General features: G+C 33.5%; 1 protein-coding gene and 1 long non-coding RNA gene across 6 annotated transcripts in view; both read right to left on the bottom strand.

The window, feature by feature from the left end:
• The window catches only part of LOC114331004 (coiled-coil domain-containing protein 102A), a 129,887-nt gene that overhangs the window by 44,785 nt on the left and 65,179 nt on the right, over positions 1 to 19,923 (bottom strand). For 4 of the 5 annotated variants that reach the window (XR_003652568.2, XM_028280458.2, XM_028280456.2 and 1 more), the window contains exon 4: positions 7,424 to 7,630. Coding sequence is in view for 4 of the 5 variants with exons in the window: in XM_028280458.2 (XP_028136259.1) it covers positions 7,424 to 7,630 (207 nt within the window). In the remaining variant the exon portion in view is untranslated. Of the gene's footprint in view, positions 1 to 5,623; positions 6,674 to 7,423; positions 7,631 to 19,923 lie in introns of those variants that run through there. The other variant, XM_050655995.1, reaches the window with a different exon arrangement.
• Positions 17,651 to 18,071, bottom strand: LOC126888006 (uncharacterized). Its single transcript, XR_007699341.1, has 2 exons — positions 17,849 to 18,071; positions 17,651 to 17,722 (listed from the first exon to the last, which is right to left on the bottom strand). It is a non-coding gene; the product is annotated as an uncharacterized LOC126888006 (long non-coding RNA).

The following is a 19,923-nucleotide window of genomic DNA, read 5'->3' as shown; positions in this document are numbered from 1 at the left end:
TTTTTAGGTTTTTTCGGTCGTTTTTAACAAGAAAGCTCTGTTGTCATTTTTCTCAAAAGTTATACGTCGTACTATGGTGCGTCACTGTCGCACTTTGCATATTAAACGTACTTATGAGAACAATTCCCAACAAATACTTGACGCTATTAAAATTGTATAATTTATTAACATAGTTTTCTTAAGAGGAAACAGTAGCGATCAACAGGTAGCAAAAACGCGTTCCAAGATTGCGGCTGTAATTTTGAATATTTTTTCGAGATATTTGGCACACGTATTTGTAACATAATAAAGAATGGCGGTACAGAGCCCAATTTGAAAAATATATTAATATGTGGAAATTACTCTGTAATTAAATACAATATTAAAAAAACGAGCCTGTACCGCCATTAAGAACAAAAAAATACACTTTCTTCAAATAAACTTTTTTATCCGATGCCTAAATTTTGTGTAATTTTGGAACTACATACTAAATTTTTTTATTTCATTAGTAAGGGATAAATGCGGATAAATTTTGTAAATAGAGTTAGTTGATAATATAAATTCGATCTGTAACTTATATAAATAAATTCGTATAAACGAACCGAGAGTATTATTTTAACAGTAATTACGCTACAACTTATTTATTCAAATAATTGTTATCGCCAATGTGCTAATTAAATACGCTAATCATATAGTGCGACAGATACGTGCCATATAGTGCGACACGAAGTCTAAACTTCAATTTAAGCACTTGGCAACCTCAAAAATAATAATTTACATGAGTATTTTCGGATTTTTCAGATTTTAAATCGCTTATAACTAGAAAACTATCAAATTTTGGGAAAAATGACAACAGAGTTTTTGTATAAAATGGCCCAAAAACCCTACAAAAATATTTCCTAGAACAAAAAAGGTGATCTTTTGAATTTGTTTTAAAAAATTGTTTAAACAATTTGTGCCCAAAAATTTTTGAACAAGAATCTGCAAAGAAACCGAATCAGACCTTACCTTCATAGGAAAGCGGTCTCACAAGATAACAGTTGATTACTACAGTCAGTTAAGCTTCATACGATACGTGGGGGCACGCTGCAGTTTCTCAACACGACTCTACCTTATCGGTAGAGTCTACGAGAAGTGCACGATAAATTGAAGGTGTAATTACAAAAAAAAATATGTATGTCTTTGTACTCACTTTATAATATTCAAAAAATTACAGTATCTGGATTTCAATGCATATTTTTTTTATAATTCTCGTATCAAAGTAGTTACGCGCGAAGTTAGGAGTATTGATGACAGTTGAGAAACTGTAGGCGACCCTATACGTGGGTGGTTCGATAAGTACTTAGCTTCTCCTCCCGATGGCGCCACTATAGTAAGAGAAAGCAGCTATCATATAATACATTCTTGTAGACGGCCTATGTCAAAAAAGAGCTAGAATCAAAGAGCGTTGAATGCTGTGTATAGCGACTCTTCTCCTTCGATGGCGACCGACAAAAATTGGTTTATGGAGTTTCAACGTAGTTGCATGTCGTTTTTGTTAATTCACTCCCAGCTGCCCCCAAAACGGCTACCACGGAGGGTGATGTAAAAAAATTCACGATCGCCTATTGGCAGTATTGACGTATCGCCTATTGACGTAGAACAAGGGTTGGCGAGATAGGTTAGACAGTTAGTAGGCATCTCAAAAGATCGCGTGGACCATAACCTGCGTGAAATGTTGGGCATGAGAAAGCTGTCCGCGTTTTCCCACTCTGTGTAACGGTCCACCCGTTATAATATAATTTTAGCTCTTTAATTATTTTTTATAATTATTTTCTCTTGACCTCCCAATTAATTTCTGTAACTTTCTCGTAAAGGACCACTTATGTGACGTCACACGTCGACGTCTGCGGAACAATTGTAGAATCGTTCCGTGACATTTAATTCATGTTCTGTGGTCGTTTGAGATGCTCCTCTTGGAAGGTGAGGGAGAAGTTCCGTGGCACGTGGCACTTGTGGTTGGAGATTCAACGAGCATGGATGGGTGGCGTGTGCAAATAGTAGGTCAAATTTAGAGGTTAGACCTCCAATATGTGAATTTTGGAGTTTGGATCACCAAAAACTTATTTGTGGAAGGAATAAGTAATTAATCCAATGGGATTTCTGCACAACATCATCGTATCACACGGTAAATAGCAATATCTGTTTTTTATAAATAGTTTTTATAACCACCTGTTGTCACTCTTGTTCCGGTGACAAAATATATATTCTTTCTGATGTGTGCGATGTGTAAATTTAATCAGTGAATTGTTCTTTTAATTATTCTATTATCTATAAGTAATATCTTTTAATTAGTCCCATATCTATAGATAATATTCATCCAGAGAAAATTCTAATAGTTTTAATTTTTTTTGGTTATACTAAAGTAACTTCTAATATCATTTATAAGTACCCTATAATAATTACTTTAAAGAAATCATATTTATTCCAAATCCACATGTCTGTAATGAGAACTCACATAAACTTTGTCAAGGTCAAGTACTTCAGTAATTAAGAGGTCTCTTTTTGTGTGTTTTTTTATTACTATCTATTCAAAAAAAAACACTTTCCTAGTTTTTCTTCCTTTTCTTTGATTTATTGTATACTTGGGAAATTGAAATAAACGGGAGTTATGTTTTTTGTAGCCACCCATGTGAGAACTTAAAACACCTCGAAACACCGTGAGGCCAATCTCCAACCATAAGTCGCCAGGGAATACGTCTTTTTGGGAACAAGCTATGGGAGCGTTCCAGCTCAATTTTCGTCTTGGCACCTGGGCCTACAGGAGTCATGGGGTCGCACCATCCTGGTGCATCATTTTCTAGGATGCAACCGCAACCTCGTTTGGGAACATTTAGTGAGGTGTTGTAGTAACTATTGGTTTTTTTATATTTCAGACTATCTGTTAAATACACTGTTTTTTTTCCAAATTTAGGTTACCGCTGGTTTTTTTTTTGACATATTTGTATATTAGATTATTTGGTTCCCAAACTTTGTATCTACGGTAACTTCTTGTGCACAGGAATAAGCCTAGAGAAAATTAGGTTTTTAATACTTTATTATTGCTTTGATATTGGTTTATGTAATTCGGGTAAATTTATTTTGTAATATTACTTGCTTGTTTCCCAAATATTTTACTGTTATTCGCTTTATTCCATTTGTTCGGTTAATTTAGGTCATCGTCGGTATTTATCTCAACTTCATTTCTACTTTAGTCAATTGTATATTTAACTTTATTTATTCATTATTGTATTTTCCCTTAGTGAGGCTTGGGCCTATTTATTTGTAGTATTTTCATCTTTGTCAGTTTCCTTTAGTTGTACGTAGCAGGCGTACTATAACCATTTGGTAGAAGACTTATGTAATTTTGTACCCTATATATATGTAAGAGGTATTTAAGTTTGTAACAGATAACATTATTGTTGTTATCTTTAAAATATATATAGCTTCTTGTATAACTTATGTCATTTTAGAGTTACATGATATATGCTTGTCTAACTCAGAGATTGTTAAAAATCTAGTAGTTATTTTTAATAAATATGTATTTATTTTGTATATCAATTATTTTATAACTCCTTTATGTTCATTATTACAGGTTTGATATATTTAATATTCGACAGCAGTATAAGATACCTGGGAAAATGATCGAAGATCATTTTCATGGCGCCCATGATTTGTTAGATTTATTTATTTTGTTCGTCTTTAGTCATTATTCATCTCCATTCATTTTCAGTATATTATTCTTATTTTATTATTTCATCTTCTAGTCATCATTACTATCTATATAGAGCTACTGTTCTTCGACAGGCATGCAAACGAGCCGTATCCATCCTTGAGTGTCAAGTTGCTCTCTTGCATCTATAGCTAGCCAACTCTATTCAGTTTGCCTCTGTCTCTTCCCACTTCTACTTCTATCCCTTCTAATTCCCCTTTCTTCAGTACTACTGAAAAGTAGTAATTTTTATTACTTCGGCTTCAACGGTGAAGCCACTGCACCCTTTCTTTTTACACAGTCCCACTCTCTCTTCATTTTTATAGTCTAGTCTTTCTTTTCTTTTCCTTACTTCTGTTGGAGTATATCTTTCTTTTTACTTTCACTCCAACAGAAGTTTTCTTATTTTTGTTACATCTGGCCAACAAGCGCCACCATGATACCACTTCAGAGCAATGTTTGAGGCTGTTTAAGCGTAATCTGAAAGAGTTCCTACGTTGTTTCATAACCGTTGACGACACTTGGATTCACCGGTACTCACCAGAAATAAAGGAAAAGTCGACACCGTGGACGTAATCCCGCAAACGTGTTCCGAAGAAGGCGAAGACTGTCCTATCGGCCGGAAAGGTGATGGCCACCGTTTCTGGGATTCTCCAAGTATAATCTACAGTATGTCCCTGTAAGTTGTATCCATATGGAAAACTTTTTTATTATTAATTTTACGAAAAAATGTTATTCTTTATAAAGAGCTCTGCATGGTCTAAAGCCTAAGATTTAACCATCAAATATTAAATTTTTTGAATATTATACGAGGTATGTCAAAAAGTTTGAATTTCACTTAAGAGTAAAGTAGCTTTATTTTTCGTAATATTGGAAATTACTATTATGAAAAGTTGTTTGGAATTAAAAACTATATTCTAATATGCAATTACATCCTTCTAATTGAAAAAATTTTTTTTTGAAAAATTATGGATAACTATCATTATTTTTTTAGTTATTTCAATTCTGATAACTCTTTTATTATTAATTTTACGAAAAAAAGTGATTCTTAATAAAAAGTTCTGGATGGTCTAAAACTTAAAATACAACCATATTATATCAAATTTTATCAATTTTATATGAGGTATGTCAAAAAAGATAAATTTAGATCAAAAGTAAAGTACCTTTATAGTTCAGAATATTTCAAATAGAAGGATGTAATTACATACTGAAACATAGTTTTTAATTCTAAATAACTTTTCATAATAATAATTTTCGATATTGTGAAAAATAAACGTATTTTACTCTTGAGCGAAATTCATATTTTTTAACATACCTCATATAAAATTGATAAAATTTGACATAAGATGGTTGTATTTTAGATTTTAGACCATGCAGAACTTTTTATTAAGAATCACTTTTTTTCGTAAAATTAATAATAAAAGAGTTATCTGAATTAAAATAACTGAAAATAATGTTCCGTTATCGATAATTTTTCAAAAAAAAAAATATTTTTCAATTAGAAGGATGTAATTGCATACTAGAATACAGTTTTTAATTCCAAACAACTTTTCATAATAGCCATTTTCAATATTGTGAAAAATAAAGCTACTTTACTCTTGAGTGAAATTCAAACTTTTTGACATACCTCGTATAATATTCAAAAAATTTGATATTTGATAGTTAAATCTTAGGTTTTGGACCATGCAGAGCTTTTTATAAAGAATAAGTTTTTTTCGTAAAATTAATAATAAAAAAGTTTTCCATATGGATACAACTTACAGGGACATACTGTATATCAGCTTCCACGAAAAGGACAAAACGGTCACAGAGCTTTACTGTGTCGCATAATTGGGTCGATTTAACGTCCCATTTCAGAAAAAACAGCCCCCATTTGGGAAGAAAACAATGCTCTTCCACCATGACAACACACTAGACTCACCGTTGTCGCCATAGCCAAACTGGTCGATTTGGGCTACGAACTACTTATCCCATCCACTTTATTCTCCAGATTTGGTCCTGTACGACTTTTTCTGTTTCCAAACTTGAAAAAGTCACTCGCCGGGCTGAAATTGAAGTCGATTGAGGAGTTCATCGCCGCCATGGAAGCCTACCTAGCATAGGTTTTAAACAGAACGCCCTGTGTTACGCCTAGCTCTACAGCTATGTCCATCTGAGAACATTACTTGCTCTACAAGACCAATAATCGTGGTCGACAGTAATATGGTCGTATCGTAGAATGCTCAGAATATCTTGGGTTCAACGCATGTCAAACAGAGAAGTCTTAAACAGAGTAGGTCAAAGCGAAGGTGATTTAACTAAGATGATAAAAAAGAGAAAACTTGAATATCTGGGGCATATAATGAGAGGTAGCAGATACAGGATGCTGCAGTTAATACTCAATGGAAAGATCGACGGAAAAAGAGGAATTGGTCGGAAGAAATATTCATGGCTCCGAAACCTTCGTCAATGGACTGGCTTATCAGCAGATCAATTGATACATGCCGCACAAGATCGAGAACGATATCGGCAAATTGTTATGGAAGCTACCCACGCCTAAAAATTTGGGCACGGTACTTAAAAAAGAAGAAGATGGAAGCCTACTTTTCAGACCTCGAGAAAACGTATTTTTCAGACGGGTTAAAGAAGTGGGAGCATCGCTGGGTCAAGTGTATCGAGCTAAAAAGGAGACTATGTTCAGAAATAAATCACCAATTCTCCAAAATTTTCGTTCTTCTTGTGGAGACTAAGTCATCATCATCACACAGCCAAATTTGTCCACTATCGTACATAGGCCTCCTCAAGATGTCTCCACCCTTCTCTGTCCTGGGCAGCTGCAATCTAGTTTGTCGCTATTCTCTTTATATCGTCGGTCCATCTGGTAGGTGGTCTTCCACGACTTCGTTTGTCCGCCCTTGGCCGCCACTCTAAGATCTTCCTTGTCCATCTGTTGTCTCTTTGTCTTGCGACGTGTCCTGACCATTCCTACGAAGTTGAAGTGGAAATGGAGACTAAGTACTTGTAGCATATTAAACCAATTATATAAACAAATGAAGCAAGTTGTAAATAACAGTGTAAATAAATCAAGCTGCGAGTTTAATCCCCGTTACAATATTTACATTCGATTGATAAGAGCTAAAAACTTATAGGTCTGGATCCCGCGTATGAAAAAAAAGTTGATTAATAGCAAGCTGAAAATTTGTTAATAGCTTAAAGGTGTCTAGTCTGACAAACTTTGGTATATGGGAACACTGGAACAGGGGAAGTTTTAATTGTGGAACAGGTTAAAAATTTGGAACGGTCAGACCACGAAAACGGCACATTTATTTTGTCCGACAGAACAGACTTAAACTCTTCGAACAGAGATTAAACTCTCATGCAAAAATCAGACTGCTATTTATTACCAAATGGGCATTTTAATGAGTGGAACATGTAGAATATGTCAAATGACAGGAATTATGACAGGTGATAAATAGCAGTCTGATTTTTTCATGAGAGTTTAATCTCTGTTCGGAGAGTTTAAGTCTGTTCTGTCGGACAAAATAAATGTGCCGTTTTCGTGGTGTGACCGTTCCAAATTTTTAACCTGTTCCACAATTAAAACTGCCCCTGTTTCAGTGTTCCCATATATCAAAGTTTATCCGACTAGACACCCTTAAGCTATTAACAAATTTTCAGCTTGCTATTAATCAACTTTTTTTTCATACGCGGGATCCAGACCTATTATCGGCATACCTTATTCTTATCCGCTAGTTCTTGTTGCAGATGTCTAATTTCGGCATCGGAATTTGTAACAGGCCGACCTTTTCTTTCCATCCTTTCTTGCATATCTCTCAATTCACTTCGTAACTTTTTGTTATCTCTTTCAATGGCCAGCTTCTCAGTTTCGAGTCTTTCTCTTTTACCCCATTCGGCTGCATTTTCAGCTTGCAACCTTTCCAACTAAAACAGTGAGAAATGCAAATCAGATCGAATTAAAAAATCAATTTTATATTCAGTTTCACAATTTTACATTACAAGATACCTATTCCAAAAATGAATAACGGAAAGAAGCAGGAACATGTATATCACAGAAAGTGAAGGCGTCGAAGAACTCTGGACAAAAATTAAGTCTAATAGGCAATAGGCAATAAAGCACTGAATCTCCGAAAAAAAAACGACAAGACGGATCTTAATAATTCTTTTTGCATTCGATTTGTGATTGCGCCAAGAAACTTTGTGAACCCTAGCCATGACGTCGAATATGACGTCGTAAGTGATCTCCGGAGTACCTGGTGTCCAGGGTACCTACTGTTTACGTCGTCTTCTGGAGTTTTCGGCAAATTCATTAAAACATTAGTCAAAAATCATTACTCGGGGGGTTTTGGGGTCGCTGAAGACGAATATGACATCGGAAGTGATTCTGGAGTACTTAGTGCCGAGGGTACCTACTGTTTACCTCGTCTCCTGGAGTTTTCGATAATTTTGATAAATAATAGTCAAAACTTGATATTTGGGGGGTTTTTGTTCTCGCTGAAACGTATTTAATATCGAAAACGATCTTCTGAGCAACCTCTAGGTCATAGAGTTTCATTTCATATCTTTAAAAAATGGGTCTAGGAAAGTTGGTCGAGAACACTTCGTCGACGGAAAATTAGTCGACAACATTTGGTCGACAAACAGTTGGTCGAATGGATTTTTCGTCGACAAACTGTTATTTATCTTTAGGATAAAAGGATTATAGCCCAGTAAATGAACGGGAAATACGGCGATACCGTGTAATTTTCAGGGGCAACTCCGAATTGCATGAAAATTTGGATATAGGTTCTGCTTACCCTCCACTTCAAAGTTGAAATTGTGCCGTTGGTTGCTTTTACTTGGGGGGTGACAGTCACCCCTTCTCGGGGGTGAAAAAACATATATTCAAGATAAGACCGGAAATGGATAGTCACTGATTTTAAGCAGCTTTTGTTCTATAGAGTTTTTTACGTAAGTCAATACTTTTCGAGTTATTTTCGATTGAAAATGTTTATTTTTCGACAAAAAAACTACGTTTTCGGACGGTTTTTCGCAAATAACTCAAAAAGTAAACACTTGATCGAAAAAAACTATCCTTAGCAAAAGTGTAGCTTATAAAAAACTGAAAAAAAATGTGTATCAGTAAGTCTATCAATCGAGTAAAATCAAAGGTGTAGCTCATGAAAAATACGTTCTTGTGCGTCTAATTCCAAATCGAATATTTCAAGGTGAAATCACCGAAAAATTAAGCACTTTTTGGGAAAAGCCTATTTAAACTTTTTAAAAGTGTTTATAAAAAGGTTTATTAGAATTGTTCATAAAAGTTTCTAGCATTAAAAATAAGCGAGCTACGCTCAAAATTAAGTTGGCCCTCTTTTTTTTGGAAAAAAATCATGCAAATCTCCCCATGTTTAGCTCCTCAAATGAAACTAATCGCTACCGCTTTACAAACAATTTACTTACTTATCTATTTTTTATATGATCTGTCAGTCTCACCGGTTTAAAGTGCTTATTTTGGAAAGGGTTATAGTTAAAAAAGCTTGAACGGGTCACTAATCACGAGTGTATGCAAATTTTGAACAGCCATATCTTAACCAATTTTTGTCTTGCGGAAAAACACAATGAAACTAGCATACTTATAATAACAAAACCTATATTTTTTTACTCTTTAATATTTTTCTTATCACTAATACTTTTTAAGTTATTTTGAAAAAAGGAAATTTTTCAAAAATTTTAGGAAATTTTGTTTTACTATAAAACCAAATTTTTTCAAAAATAATCACGTCAAGCCAATCAAACTTACAGATCATATAAACAATATACATACAGTTAAAATAAATGGTAAAGCGGTAACGATTAATTTTATTTAGGGTGCTAAATAGAGGGGGGTTTTCACAATTTTTTTTTACCAAAAAAAGGGACCAACTTTTTTTTTCAGTGTAACTTGTTTATTTTTGGTGATAGAAACTTTTGTAAAAAACAAATATAAATCTTTTTTTAGGTACTTTAAAAATGTTAATAAGCTTTTCCCAAAAAGTGCTTAATTTTTCGGTGATTTAGCGTTGACTTATTCGATTTGGAATTAGACGAATAAGAACATATTTTTCATGAGATACAACTTTGCTTTTTCTCAATTTATATACTTTACTGATAGACCATTTTTTTTGTCTTTTTATAAGCTACACTTTTGCTTAGAATATTTTTTTCGATAAAATATTTACTTTTAGAGTTATTTGCGAAAAACGGTCTGAAAACGTAGTTTTTTTTGTCGAAAAATCAACATTTTCAATTGCGAATTACGCGAAAAGTATGAACTTACGTAAAAAGCTTTATAGAACTAAAGTTGCTTATAATCGGTCAATTTATCCATTTCCGGGCTTATTTTAAACACTCGTTTTTTACTCCCTGAGAAGGGGTGACTGTCACCCCTCAAGTAAAAACAACCAATGGGACAAATTAAACTTTGAAGTGGAGGGTAAGTAGAACCTAAATCCAAATTTTCATGCAATTCGGAGTTGCCCCTGAAAATTACACTCCAAAACGGTCATTTATTGGGCTATTAATGGTGACAAACGACGGATTATTGGTTTTTATTTTGTTAACTAAAATATTATATTATACATATCTGAATTTTTTTTTTGAGGTTTTGTTAATTTTTTTTTCTAAATCTTAATTATTTTTAAATTTAATGAAAAAATTGGCTGCGGTGGGAGAGTAGACAGCAAATATAACTTTTTGGTGTCGGCGCATTTGCGAACGGAGCATTTCCGGACAAGTCAAATTTGGGGGCACTTGCGGACAAGACGAAATATGCGAGATGCTGAGGTAAATAAATTGTTACGGAATCGAGGCATTTAATTACAATGTTTCGACTGCAGTAGTCAGTCAAAATCAATGAAAAAGTAAAGAAATCGTGAGAATAAACTTCCATTCACACTTTATCCAAGGCTTAGGACTGGCAATCTATAAAATAATTTTTTTGATATGGTACAAGAAATTAACTTTATATATTGGCGTGTTTCCGCCATGTATTATTCCCTTTGGGTCTTTGTCGACGAAAAATCTATTCGATCAAATGTTCGTCGACGAATTGTACATTCGATGAATTGTGCATTCGACCAACTGTTTGTCGACTAATTTTCCGTCGACGAAGTGTTCTCGACCAACTTTCCGACACCGTTAAAAAATAACAATTTTTTTTTAAATGTGGCCCTTTAATTAAATTCTGTTGGTATCATTGATCAATCTTTATAAAATCGATGGTACCCCTGCATATGAAAAGAAGGAAAGAATAGAGAAAGTAAAAAATGCGATCTCCCCGCTTAAAATATATCCGTGGCTTAGTGCTAAAAGGGCCAATGTCAATATTTTACTTTTTTGTACTTTATCTAAAATTTAATATTGACAAACAAAACGCAAAACATTGACATTTTAACACCGAGGCACAGTATGTGGCTAATACAGTATACTTCCTACTGTAGATGCCTTCACCCAACATTTAAAAAGGATTTACTTCCAAGTCCAAAGTTGGATGTATGGAGAAGGTGAAGACAGTTTGGATTCAACACAGTGGGGATGGGAATTAACGGATAAATCGTTAATTCCCATAAAAATGATTTAAATGCCTGGTCCACCCAGTAATGAATTTTATATTCTATAGTTGCAAGACGGACTGCGGAAATTCATGTGGGTACAGGAAACATGGCCTAAAATGCTTCGTTGCATGTAAAAATTGTGCAGGAGTAAACTGAAAAGTGAAGAAGAAGAATCTATGTATTCATCCATTTAACTGTATTTTTTTTAAATAAGGTGCAAAAAAATTAATCCACTTAAAAATTTGGTCATTTTTGATGTTTCGAATTTCCTAAACCTGTTGTCCGATTTAAGTGATTTTTTACCACGTTATCGCCTTATTCATTGACAATATCGCTGTAATAATATTGTTGCTAGACAGTTAAACTGTCATTGTATACCGGGTGTACGAATCAAACTGTGTTTTTTTCTCAAAGTTCGCATCACCCTGTGGACTATTCTAGCATTTATAAAATACTGAAATTAAAACCCAACTATAGCCTCAGGCTTTCTTAACATTTTGTCTTTTGATTCATTCGCTTATGTTGGATAATAAAAAAGTTTGGTACTTTAACAACTGGCCATGTTCGTCATCAGTACAGGGTGTTTCTAAATAAGTACGACAAACTTTAAGGGGTAATTTTACATGAGAAAATATCGACAGTTTGCTTTATAATCATATGTCCGCAAATGCTTCGTCTACGAGATACGGGATGTTCAATTTTTTTACAAACTGACGATTTATTTCTTGCTTTAAAACCAGTTGAGATATGCAAATCAAATTTGGTGGATTTTAAGACGTAGTTATTGCACATTTTTTGACATACCTACAATTAAGAATTTAATATTCACCATTGGCGCGCAAACGGGTATTATAACCGATAATATTACCCGTATGCACGCCAATGGTAAATACAAAATTCTTAATTGTATGTCAAAAAATGTGCAACAACTACGTCTTAGAACCCATCAAATTTGATTTGCCTATCTTAACTGGTTTTAAAGCAATAAATAAATCGTCAGTTTAAAAAAAATTGAACATCCCGTATCTCGGAAACAAAGCGTTTGCGGACATATTACTATAAAGCAAACTGTCATTATTTTCTCACGTAAAATTACCCCTTTAACTTTGTCGCACTTATTTAGAAACACCTTGTACTGATGACGAAGATGGCCAGTTGTTAAAGTACTCTTTTTCCAAAGTCAGTTTGCCAAGTGGCGGCTTTCGAGTTTCTTTGATGCCAGGGCCGACCATTGGCGTGGAAATTAAGAAAAAGGATCAGTTCATCAAACGCATATTTCAAGAAAAATCATATAATTTTTATTAATTTTTGCATAATTATATTCATAAAAATCTCTCAATTTTTGGGCAGAAATTGTTTAAACAATTTTTTAAACCTTTTGTGCTCCAAAAAATATTTTTTTAGGTTTTTGGGTAACTCTAAATAAGAAAGGTACTTTGTCATTTTTCTCAAAAGTTAATCGTTTTCGAGATATAGGCGATTTAATATGCATTTTCCAGGCTTGAAATAGTTATTTTCCTAACAAGTGCAGAAAGTCATACTTTTCCGCAAGCGACTGCAGTTTGCTGAACGACGCGAAGCGGGAGTTCGGCAAGCAGTCGAGTGCGGAAAAGAGACTTTCTGCAAGCGTTAGGAACAATATTTTTTCTACGAGTCTTTAAAAAATGACCAAATCTTAGGGCCGGTTGTTCGAACGCTAATCAACAATGATCACTATCAAATATTTAATTACTGTCACCAAAACTGTCAATGTCAACTTTTATTGGGTTGCTGAAAACATAATTGATTAAAATTATGAGATTAGTTAATCAATTAACATAACAATTATTAACATAATTGATTAAGTAATTTCATATTATGTTTTCAGCAATCCAAACAAAGTTGACATTGACAGTTGGTGATTAATCATGAATGACCTAAATCAATTAATTTAATTAATATGAAAATACATACACAAATTAATTCTTTGACAAGGTTGTCAAAACCAAACTTTCAGCATAATTGGTTAGCATGACGACGATCTTGGTTTCCATGACGACGATTCAAAACCACTATGATTGTCCACTGAGTTGACCTTCGAATAATATGTCAAATTTATTTTATTTCATCGAATTCTCGCGTTAATTTCATTAAAACATGAACACAATAAGATATATTTGAAATAAATTAGTAAATAACATCTAAATATTAGTTTATTGCATGTATTATAATTACTTTAAGGCCATATTAACATACCTAAATTAACACGAGTGCGGAAAAGTAAAACGCGTGTGGAAAAGTAAAACGCGTGCGGAAAAGTAACACGCGTGCGGAAAAGTAACACGCGTGCGGAAAAGTAAAACTTTTTAAACTAAAACGCGTGCGCGAAAGTAGACATTTTTGCACGTTTGTAGAAAAAATATGTAAATGATTATTTTTGAGATTCAAGAGTAACTGAAGTCTAAACATTGAGTGTTAAGATTTTGGTGAGAAATCTTTTGAATTTGAATTGTTTCAACAATATCTGCCCAAAATGTCGCCCGGCACCCTTCGATTTGTTTAAACGGGGCATTTTCGAATAGGAATCTTCAAAGGAACAGAATCAGAATTTTTTCAAATGTGAGCGGGCTCACAACATCGAATGAATAACAAATTAATTCTTTCAAATTAAAACTTGTTAATTTTAGTGATTTATAAGAATATTGGACTCATTATTTAGTCATGCGTACAACATCATGCGTATCGAACCAGGTTTCGTCTAAATAGATTATGTTTCTGTTTGAATTACGATATTGTTTTATTTTACTCAAATACTCTCGTCGAAGTTCAACGATACGCCGAGATTCCATTATTACCATTCGATTATCTAATTTCTTATATTTAAATCCACAACTTATCAAAATCTCGCGCAGTGTTTCCAAAGATGTATAATTATATTCAGGGAAATTTCTCAATTTGTCACGAATCAGTTCTAAAGTAGGCACTCTATTTTCTTTGTAAAAATTGTAAACTGTTCGTTGAATAACATCTTTTGCAGCAATGTCAATCCTACCTAATTTTTTATTTGGTCGCTTTCGTTTTAAGGAATGATCTGTAACAGTGCCTAATTTAATAATTGTGTATATCGTCTTATACCCGATTTTTGTTAATACATGAATTCGCGAAACTATTGCATTATCAGTCATCCGAATATTTTCTTTTTTTAAACAATCGTACATATTTAGAACGATTCTTTGGGATTGTACGTGCAAATCTTTATTTTTTAATTCGGGGCTGTCATTAACGTAATTATCATTATTTATTGATACCACAGAAGATGATGCATCTTGATCATTCCTATCAAATGGTCGCCAATATGCCATCGTAGCAAAAATATATTACTTACTTTAAAATAATCCTCCGCCTCTGTTTAGCTGGTGCTTAAATTTCAAGATTTTAGGTGGTCGGATAACCAGGCAAACACGTGTTCATTTTGATTTATGGCTTTTCAGTTCGGTGTTGCCATAATGCACGATGTAATATAATTATTATTTGCTTCCGTCTAGGTCATTTATTAAAAACTACTCAAACTGTGTATTAGGCGGTAATATATTTTTTCTACGAGCGTGCAAAAATGTCTACTTTCGCGCACGCATTTTAGTTTAGAAACTTTTACTTTTCCGCACGCGTGTTACTTTTCCTCACGCGTTTTACATTTCCGCACGCGTTTTACTTTTTCGCACGCGTGTTAGTTTAGATATGTTAATATGGCCTTGAAGTAATTATAATACATGTAGTGATGTAACCAATAAAAAACGGTACCGTTTTTTAAAAAAAACCGTTTTTTATTGCAAAAAAAACTAAGCCTTCGTTTTTTTTTGTTTTTTTTTCGTTTTTTTTTATTTTGATTTTTTAAGCGGGTACAGTTTATTTAATGACAAAAACATATAATAAATATAATATTCTGTATAATTTTATAACAAAATAAGTATTATTTCGTTTCATAATTAATTTCGTATAAATCCTTTAAATAAAAAGACCATGGGTATAAACAAAATAAGAAGAGTTTATTCGTTAACTTGCAAAATCAAAGCAAAAATAAGTAATAAAAATTTATCAAATAAAAAAACAACGTCTTAATGATTGAAAAGGTTCAATTAATTAACCGAATCCCTTAAATGAACACTGATCCGTCCAGTCGCTATCTGCATTTTCTTCAGACTCTGAAGCTTCCTCTTCATCACTTTCAAAGACAGACTCCGACTGATCTGAATTGGATATTATCATTGGTTCCGGTTCAGATTCTAATGCAGGATTGACTGTGAAGCTAGGGCCAGCAATTGATTCTGAACTGGATGATTCACTTGGCTGTAGTTCAGCCATTAATTTTAAATTATGAGCCACATACACTATTTTTGACGCTCGAGTATTGGTCAGCCTGTTTCTCTTGTTGGTGTGAATTCCCGAATATGAAGAAAAGGATCTTTCACATGCTGCTGATGTCGCTGGCAACTCTAGAAAACGAATCGCCAACTTGGAGAGTGCGGTATTTGAGCAAAGACCACTCCACCAGGCAATAGGGCTGATAGCTGCAATTGTGTCCTCATTCCATAGAAAAGCCTTTTTGAATAGTCCTTCTTTTGCAATAAAATTGACAACGTCAGCTAAGACGACTGCTTCATCGACATCTGGCATCTTCTGTGCTACCTTGTATATGACTTCTGTCACATCAGTCTACATTAAATAAAAAAATTAATATAAATATAAATAAAACCCACTATAACCTAAAAAAAATTACCATCTCATCTGAGCTAAGTTCGCAGCCACGATATTTTGGATCCAAAAGGTTAGCTACAAGATGAACACTATAAATAGCAAACTTCTTCCGATTTTCAAAAATTGCCCTTGTATCTGCTTCCTCTTTGGATAACAATGGACTTTTAGTGACATTTTCTAATGAGGTGTTAACCATTTTTTTAAATAAATGCAGACATTTTGAAATCGTTGGTGTGTCACCTTCTACAGAGGTAATTGTGTTAGCAATTGGTTCCAGAAGCATAATGTATCCTTGTACCCGGTCCCAAAATATATCGCTTAGAGCATTTTTTTTTAAAGATGGGTGTTTGCTTACTGCCTTTTCAACTTCTTCATTGATAGCCATCCTTTTTATTATTTGTTTGTTAGCAAGCAATGATTGTAGACAAAGAACTAATGATCCCCATCTGGTAGGCACTGGGAGTTTAAGACTGCAACTTATTTTTAATTCGTTTTGTTTTTCCTTTACCCACGCAGATAATATGTGGCTTTGTCGGATGGCCTTTGTAAGGGCAACAGCCTCGGCAGTAAACGATTTCAGACTTGTTAAATTTTTGAGATCGGTAAATATTAAATTAAGAGAATGAGCAAAGCATCCATAGGTAAAAATGTTATTATCAAAATCATTTTCAATCAAGGCCCAAGCAGCTTTCATGTTTGCTGCATTGTCTGTGACTATACCAAATACCTTTCGGGGAACGATTTCACGTATTACTGCATCAAGGGTTTTTGCCATATATTCTGCAGTATGAGGTGCAGTGCCTGTGGGCATAATTTTAGAAAGGAATGGCTTTGGAATTGTTACCACAAAGTTTAGGACAGCCTCGTTCCTAATATTGGACCATCCATCCACCATTAGTCCAACAGAATGTGCTCCAGCTTAAAGTAGAGATAATTATTTTTAACCTACTAGCATAATGTAGGTTTACTTATATTAAAGTCGGGCCGTTCTAAAATTACTGAAATATATATGACGGACGGTGTGGTACAACACTGTACCGCATCTGGTTGCTGTTCAAGGTCTTTCCTGTTAAACTTCGTCCGTAGTACGTTGTTAAGTGGTAATTTTACAGCGGCTCGCCTATATATTGTCAATGTTTTAATAAATATAATAACAGTAAATTAAATATTTTTTTAAAAATTCCAAAATTCCCCAAATTACATTAGTTTTAATGAACTAATACGGTTCCAACCGGAGTCGATGCCAAATTACATAATTTTGTACAACATTCCTTGGTAATGATGCAATGGCATCGAAACCGGTTGGAACCGTATTAGATTATTATTAAAACTAATGTAATTTGTGGATTTTCTAAAAAATATTTAATTTATTGTTATTACGCAGAATTTCACAGAGTAAGGGCCGAAACAATAAATTTTAATAAACATGGTAAAACTTAAATCTTACCAATGTTTTCCGAAACCATAGCCTTTACACGTAGGTGCTCACTGTCTAATAGTGGGCCTGATACAAAGTGTCGGGTTGGTATCTGATAAGCAGGTCTGAGAAATTTAAACAACTTCTGCCACTGTATATTTTCTACTAAAGCCAGTGGTGCTTGACTTGAATAGATAGCCCGGCTAAGCAGTTCATCGGCTTTTACTTTTTGTTCAGGTGTCATTTTATCCATGAATGCGGACACCTCTTTAGATTGTGATTTCGGTTTTTCTGTAAATAAAATTCCCAAATTTATTAAACTTAAAAATAAGTCTGTAAAGTAAGGTTATCTTTAGGAATTTCTACTAAATAAAGAAGAGGGAAATTTGGAAATATTTTTAGAGCTTTGGTACATACCTTTAACTTTTTCCTCCCTTTTTTCATGTATTGTTTGTAATAGTCCAATGTTTCGTTGTTTTCTCTCCGTCACTCCATACTTTATTTTAACTTCCTCTGGACATTTTAGGCATTTTTTAATATGTTCCAACAAACGTGTCCCATTTTTTGATAGTTGAAGTGTACAAAAAGTACACTCTACTTGAGGAGTTTTTTTTTCTGTGTTTTTAGCATTTTAAACAGGGAACTTAGTTTGCAACTTTTCCTTCCCCGTGATTCCCGCGAAGAACAAGAACTCGAATTCGAAGACATTATAAACATTCAATTTTTGTCACTAATGTCACTACAGTAGGTAACAAATAATTTATTATCATAAAACACAGAAAATTTAATTAACAATAATTAATTTATTTAAACACACTTAAATAAGCACTAAACACAAATATTTCCGGCACAAGGCAAGTAAATCACAAAATAACAACAGAACACCTGCAAACGCTAATCGGTAATTCCCCGGTTTTCTCAGCGCCAACGAATACGAGCGTCCTGCTAAATTTCGGTGATTCCCCAAAAGCAACGACGTAAAAAAATAATAGATAAAGGCAGTAAGGGTTTAATGTTTCAATATTTTTTAAAAAGGAACATCAAACAATGAGTTTCTAGATGTTTTGGATATAATATTGAAATATTGGGTGATTTTTAGGCTTACAAACAACTCCTAATATTGATATTGTTAATATTACGTTGAGAAACTAATAAAAAACAATTAAAAACAAAAAAACACGTTTTTTATTGTTTTTTTTTCCGTTTTTTTAGAATTAAAAAAAAAACACGTTTTTTTACATCACTAAATACATGCAATAATAGTATATTGTGCAACAAGTGCAGAAAGGTACTAATTTCTCACGAGTTTGAAAAGTTGCGGTACGAGAGCAAGCGAGTGCCGCAATTCAAACGAGTGAGAAATTACCTTTCTGCACGTGTTACACACTATACTTTTTCTACAAGCACAGTTTTTCCTAAAAATAAAAATCACAATTTCCAAACGAAGATTAATTATAATAGGTACCTATGTGATAAATTTTAAACTGTATTTAATTAATACTAATCAATTTAAATTCCTTATACCCAAATAAATTGCACAGAAATCAGTTAAAAAATTAATGCACTGCCTTAATTTGTTTAAATTTAAACTATTTTAAAAAATTATTAGGTACACATTATTGACGTTGTATTTATGCAGTCACGGATTTACACAAAACCTACTTCATTCGACGTCTCTTGCAGATGTTGCTAAATCCTTATTGGTTATTTGATAATTATAAAATGTTTAATAAGAATAAAATTGTAAAATAAAACAGTTGTAACATCCATAATTTAGTTTCTATGCTATAGTTAAATATAATAATTGTCTTATAGGTTATATATTTGTCTAAAGTTTAACCACGGATGTAAACAGAATATAACGTTACTCAGAATGAGGTAGTCAACTGTGCAGAAAAGAACTTTGCGGCACAGAAACGTCACTTTGCGGCACAGAAACGTCACTTTTCTGCACACTAATGTCAAATATTTTATACTGTGAGTAAATATCAAGTTTGCTAACATAAAACTGTGCAGAAAAGTGCATTTTGTATAGTGGTTGTAGAAAAATAACTATTTCTATTTACACGTTATACAATGTATGTCCATACTTTAAAAAAAAGGTCTTCTTTAATTTTTTTGTTAGGAAAGGTATTAATTTTTATTACTCATTTCAATGACGTACTTATCATAAAAAGAATTATGTGGAGTTTAAAATTGAATGTAACGCTGTGCTATACATGGTGTCCAGAAACTCTCCCGACAAACGAAGACTGGAGATGCTTCAGATAATTTGAAGACAATTTAACCCAATTCACCTAGTTCGAAAATGCTTCCTAAGGCCGATGTCAGATTATGCGTTTTAACCGGATGCGTTTCCGCCGCATCCGGTGAAAACGCATAGTGTGACAGATCGGTCCGGTTGCGTTGGAAATGGATGTGTTTTCACCGCATCCGGTCAAAACGCATAATGTGGCATCGGCCTAAGGGAGATAGAGCCCTTTGAAGATAGC

The sequence above is a fragment of the Diabrotica virgifera genome, chromosome 7 (genome assembly GCF_917563875.1).
Source record: "Diabrotica virgifera virgifera chromosome 7, PGI_DIABVI_V3a".
In the NCBI taxonomy this organism is placed as follows: domain Eukaryota; kingdom Metazoa; phylum Arthropoda; class Insecta; order Coleoptera; family Chrysomelidae; genus Diabrotica; species Diabrotica virgifera.
Note: the sequence above shows the minus strand (reverse complement) of the source record. Positions and strands in the feature narration are given on the sequence as shown.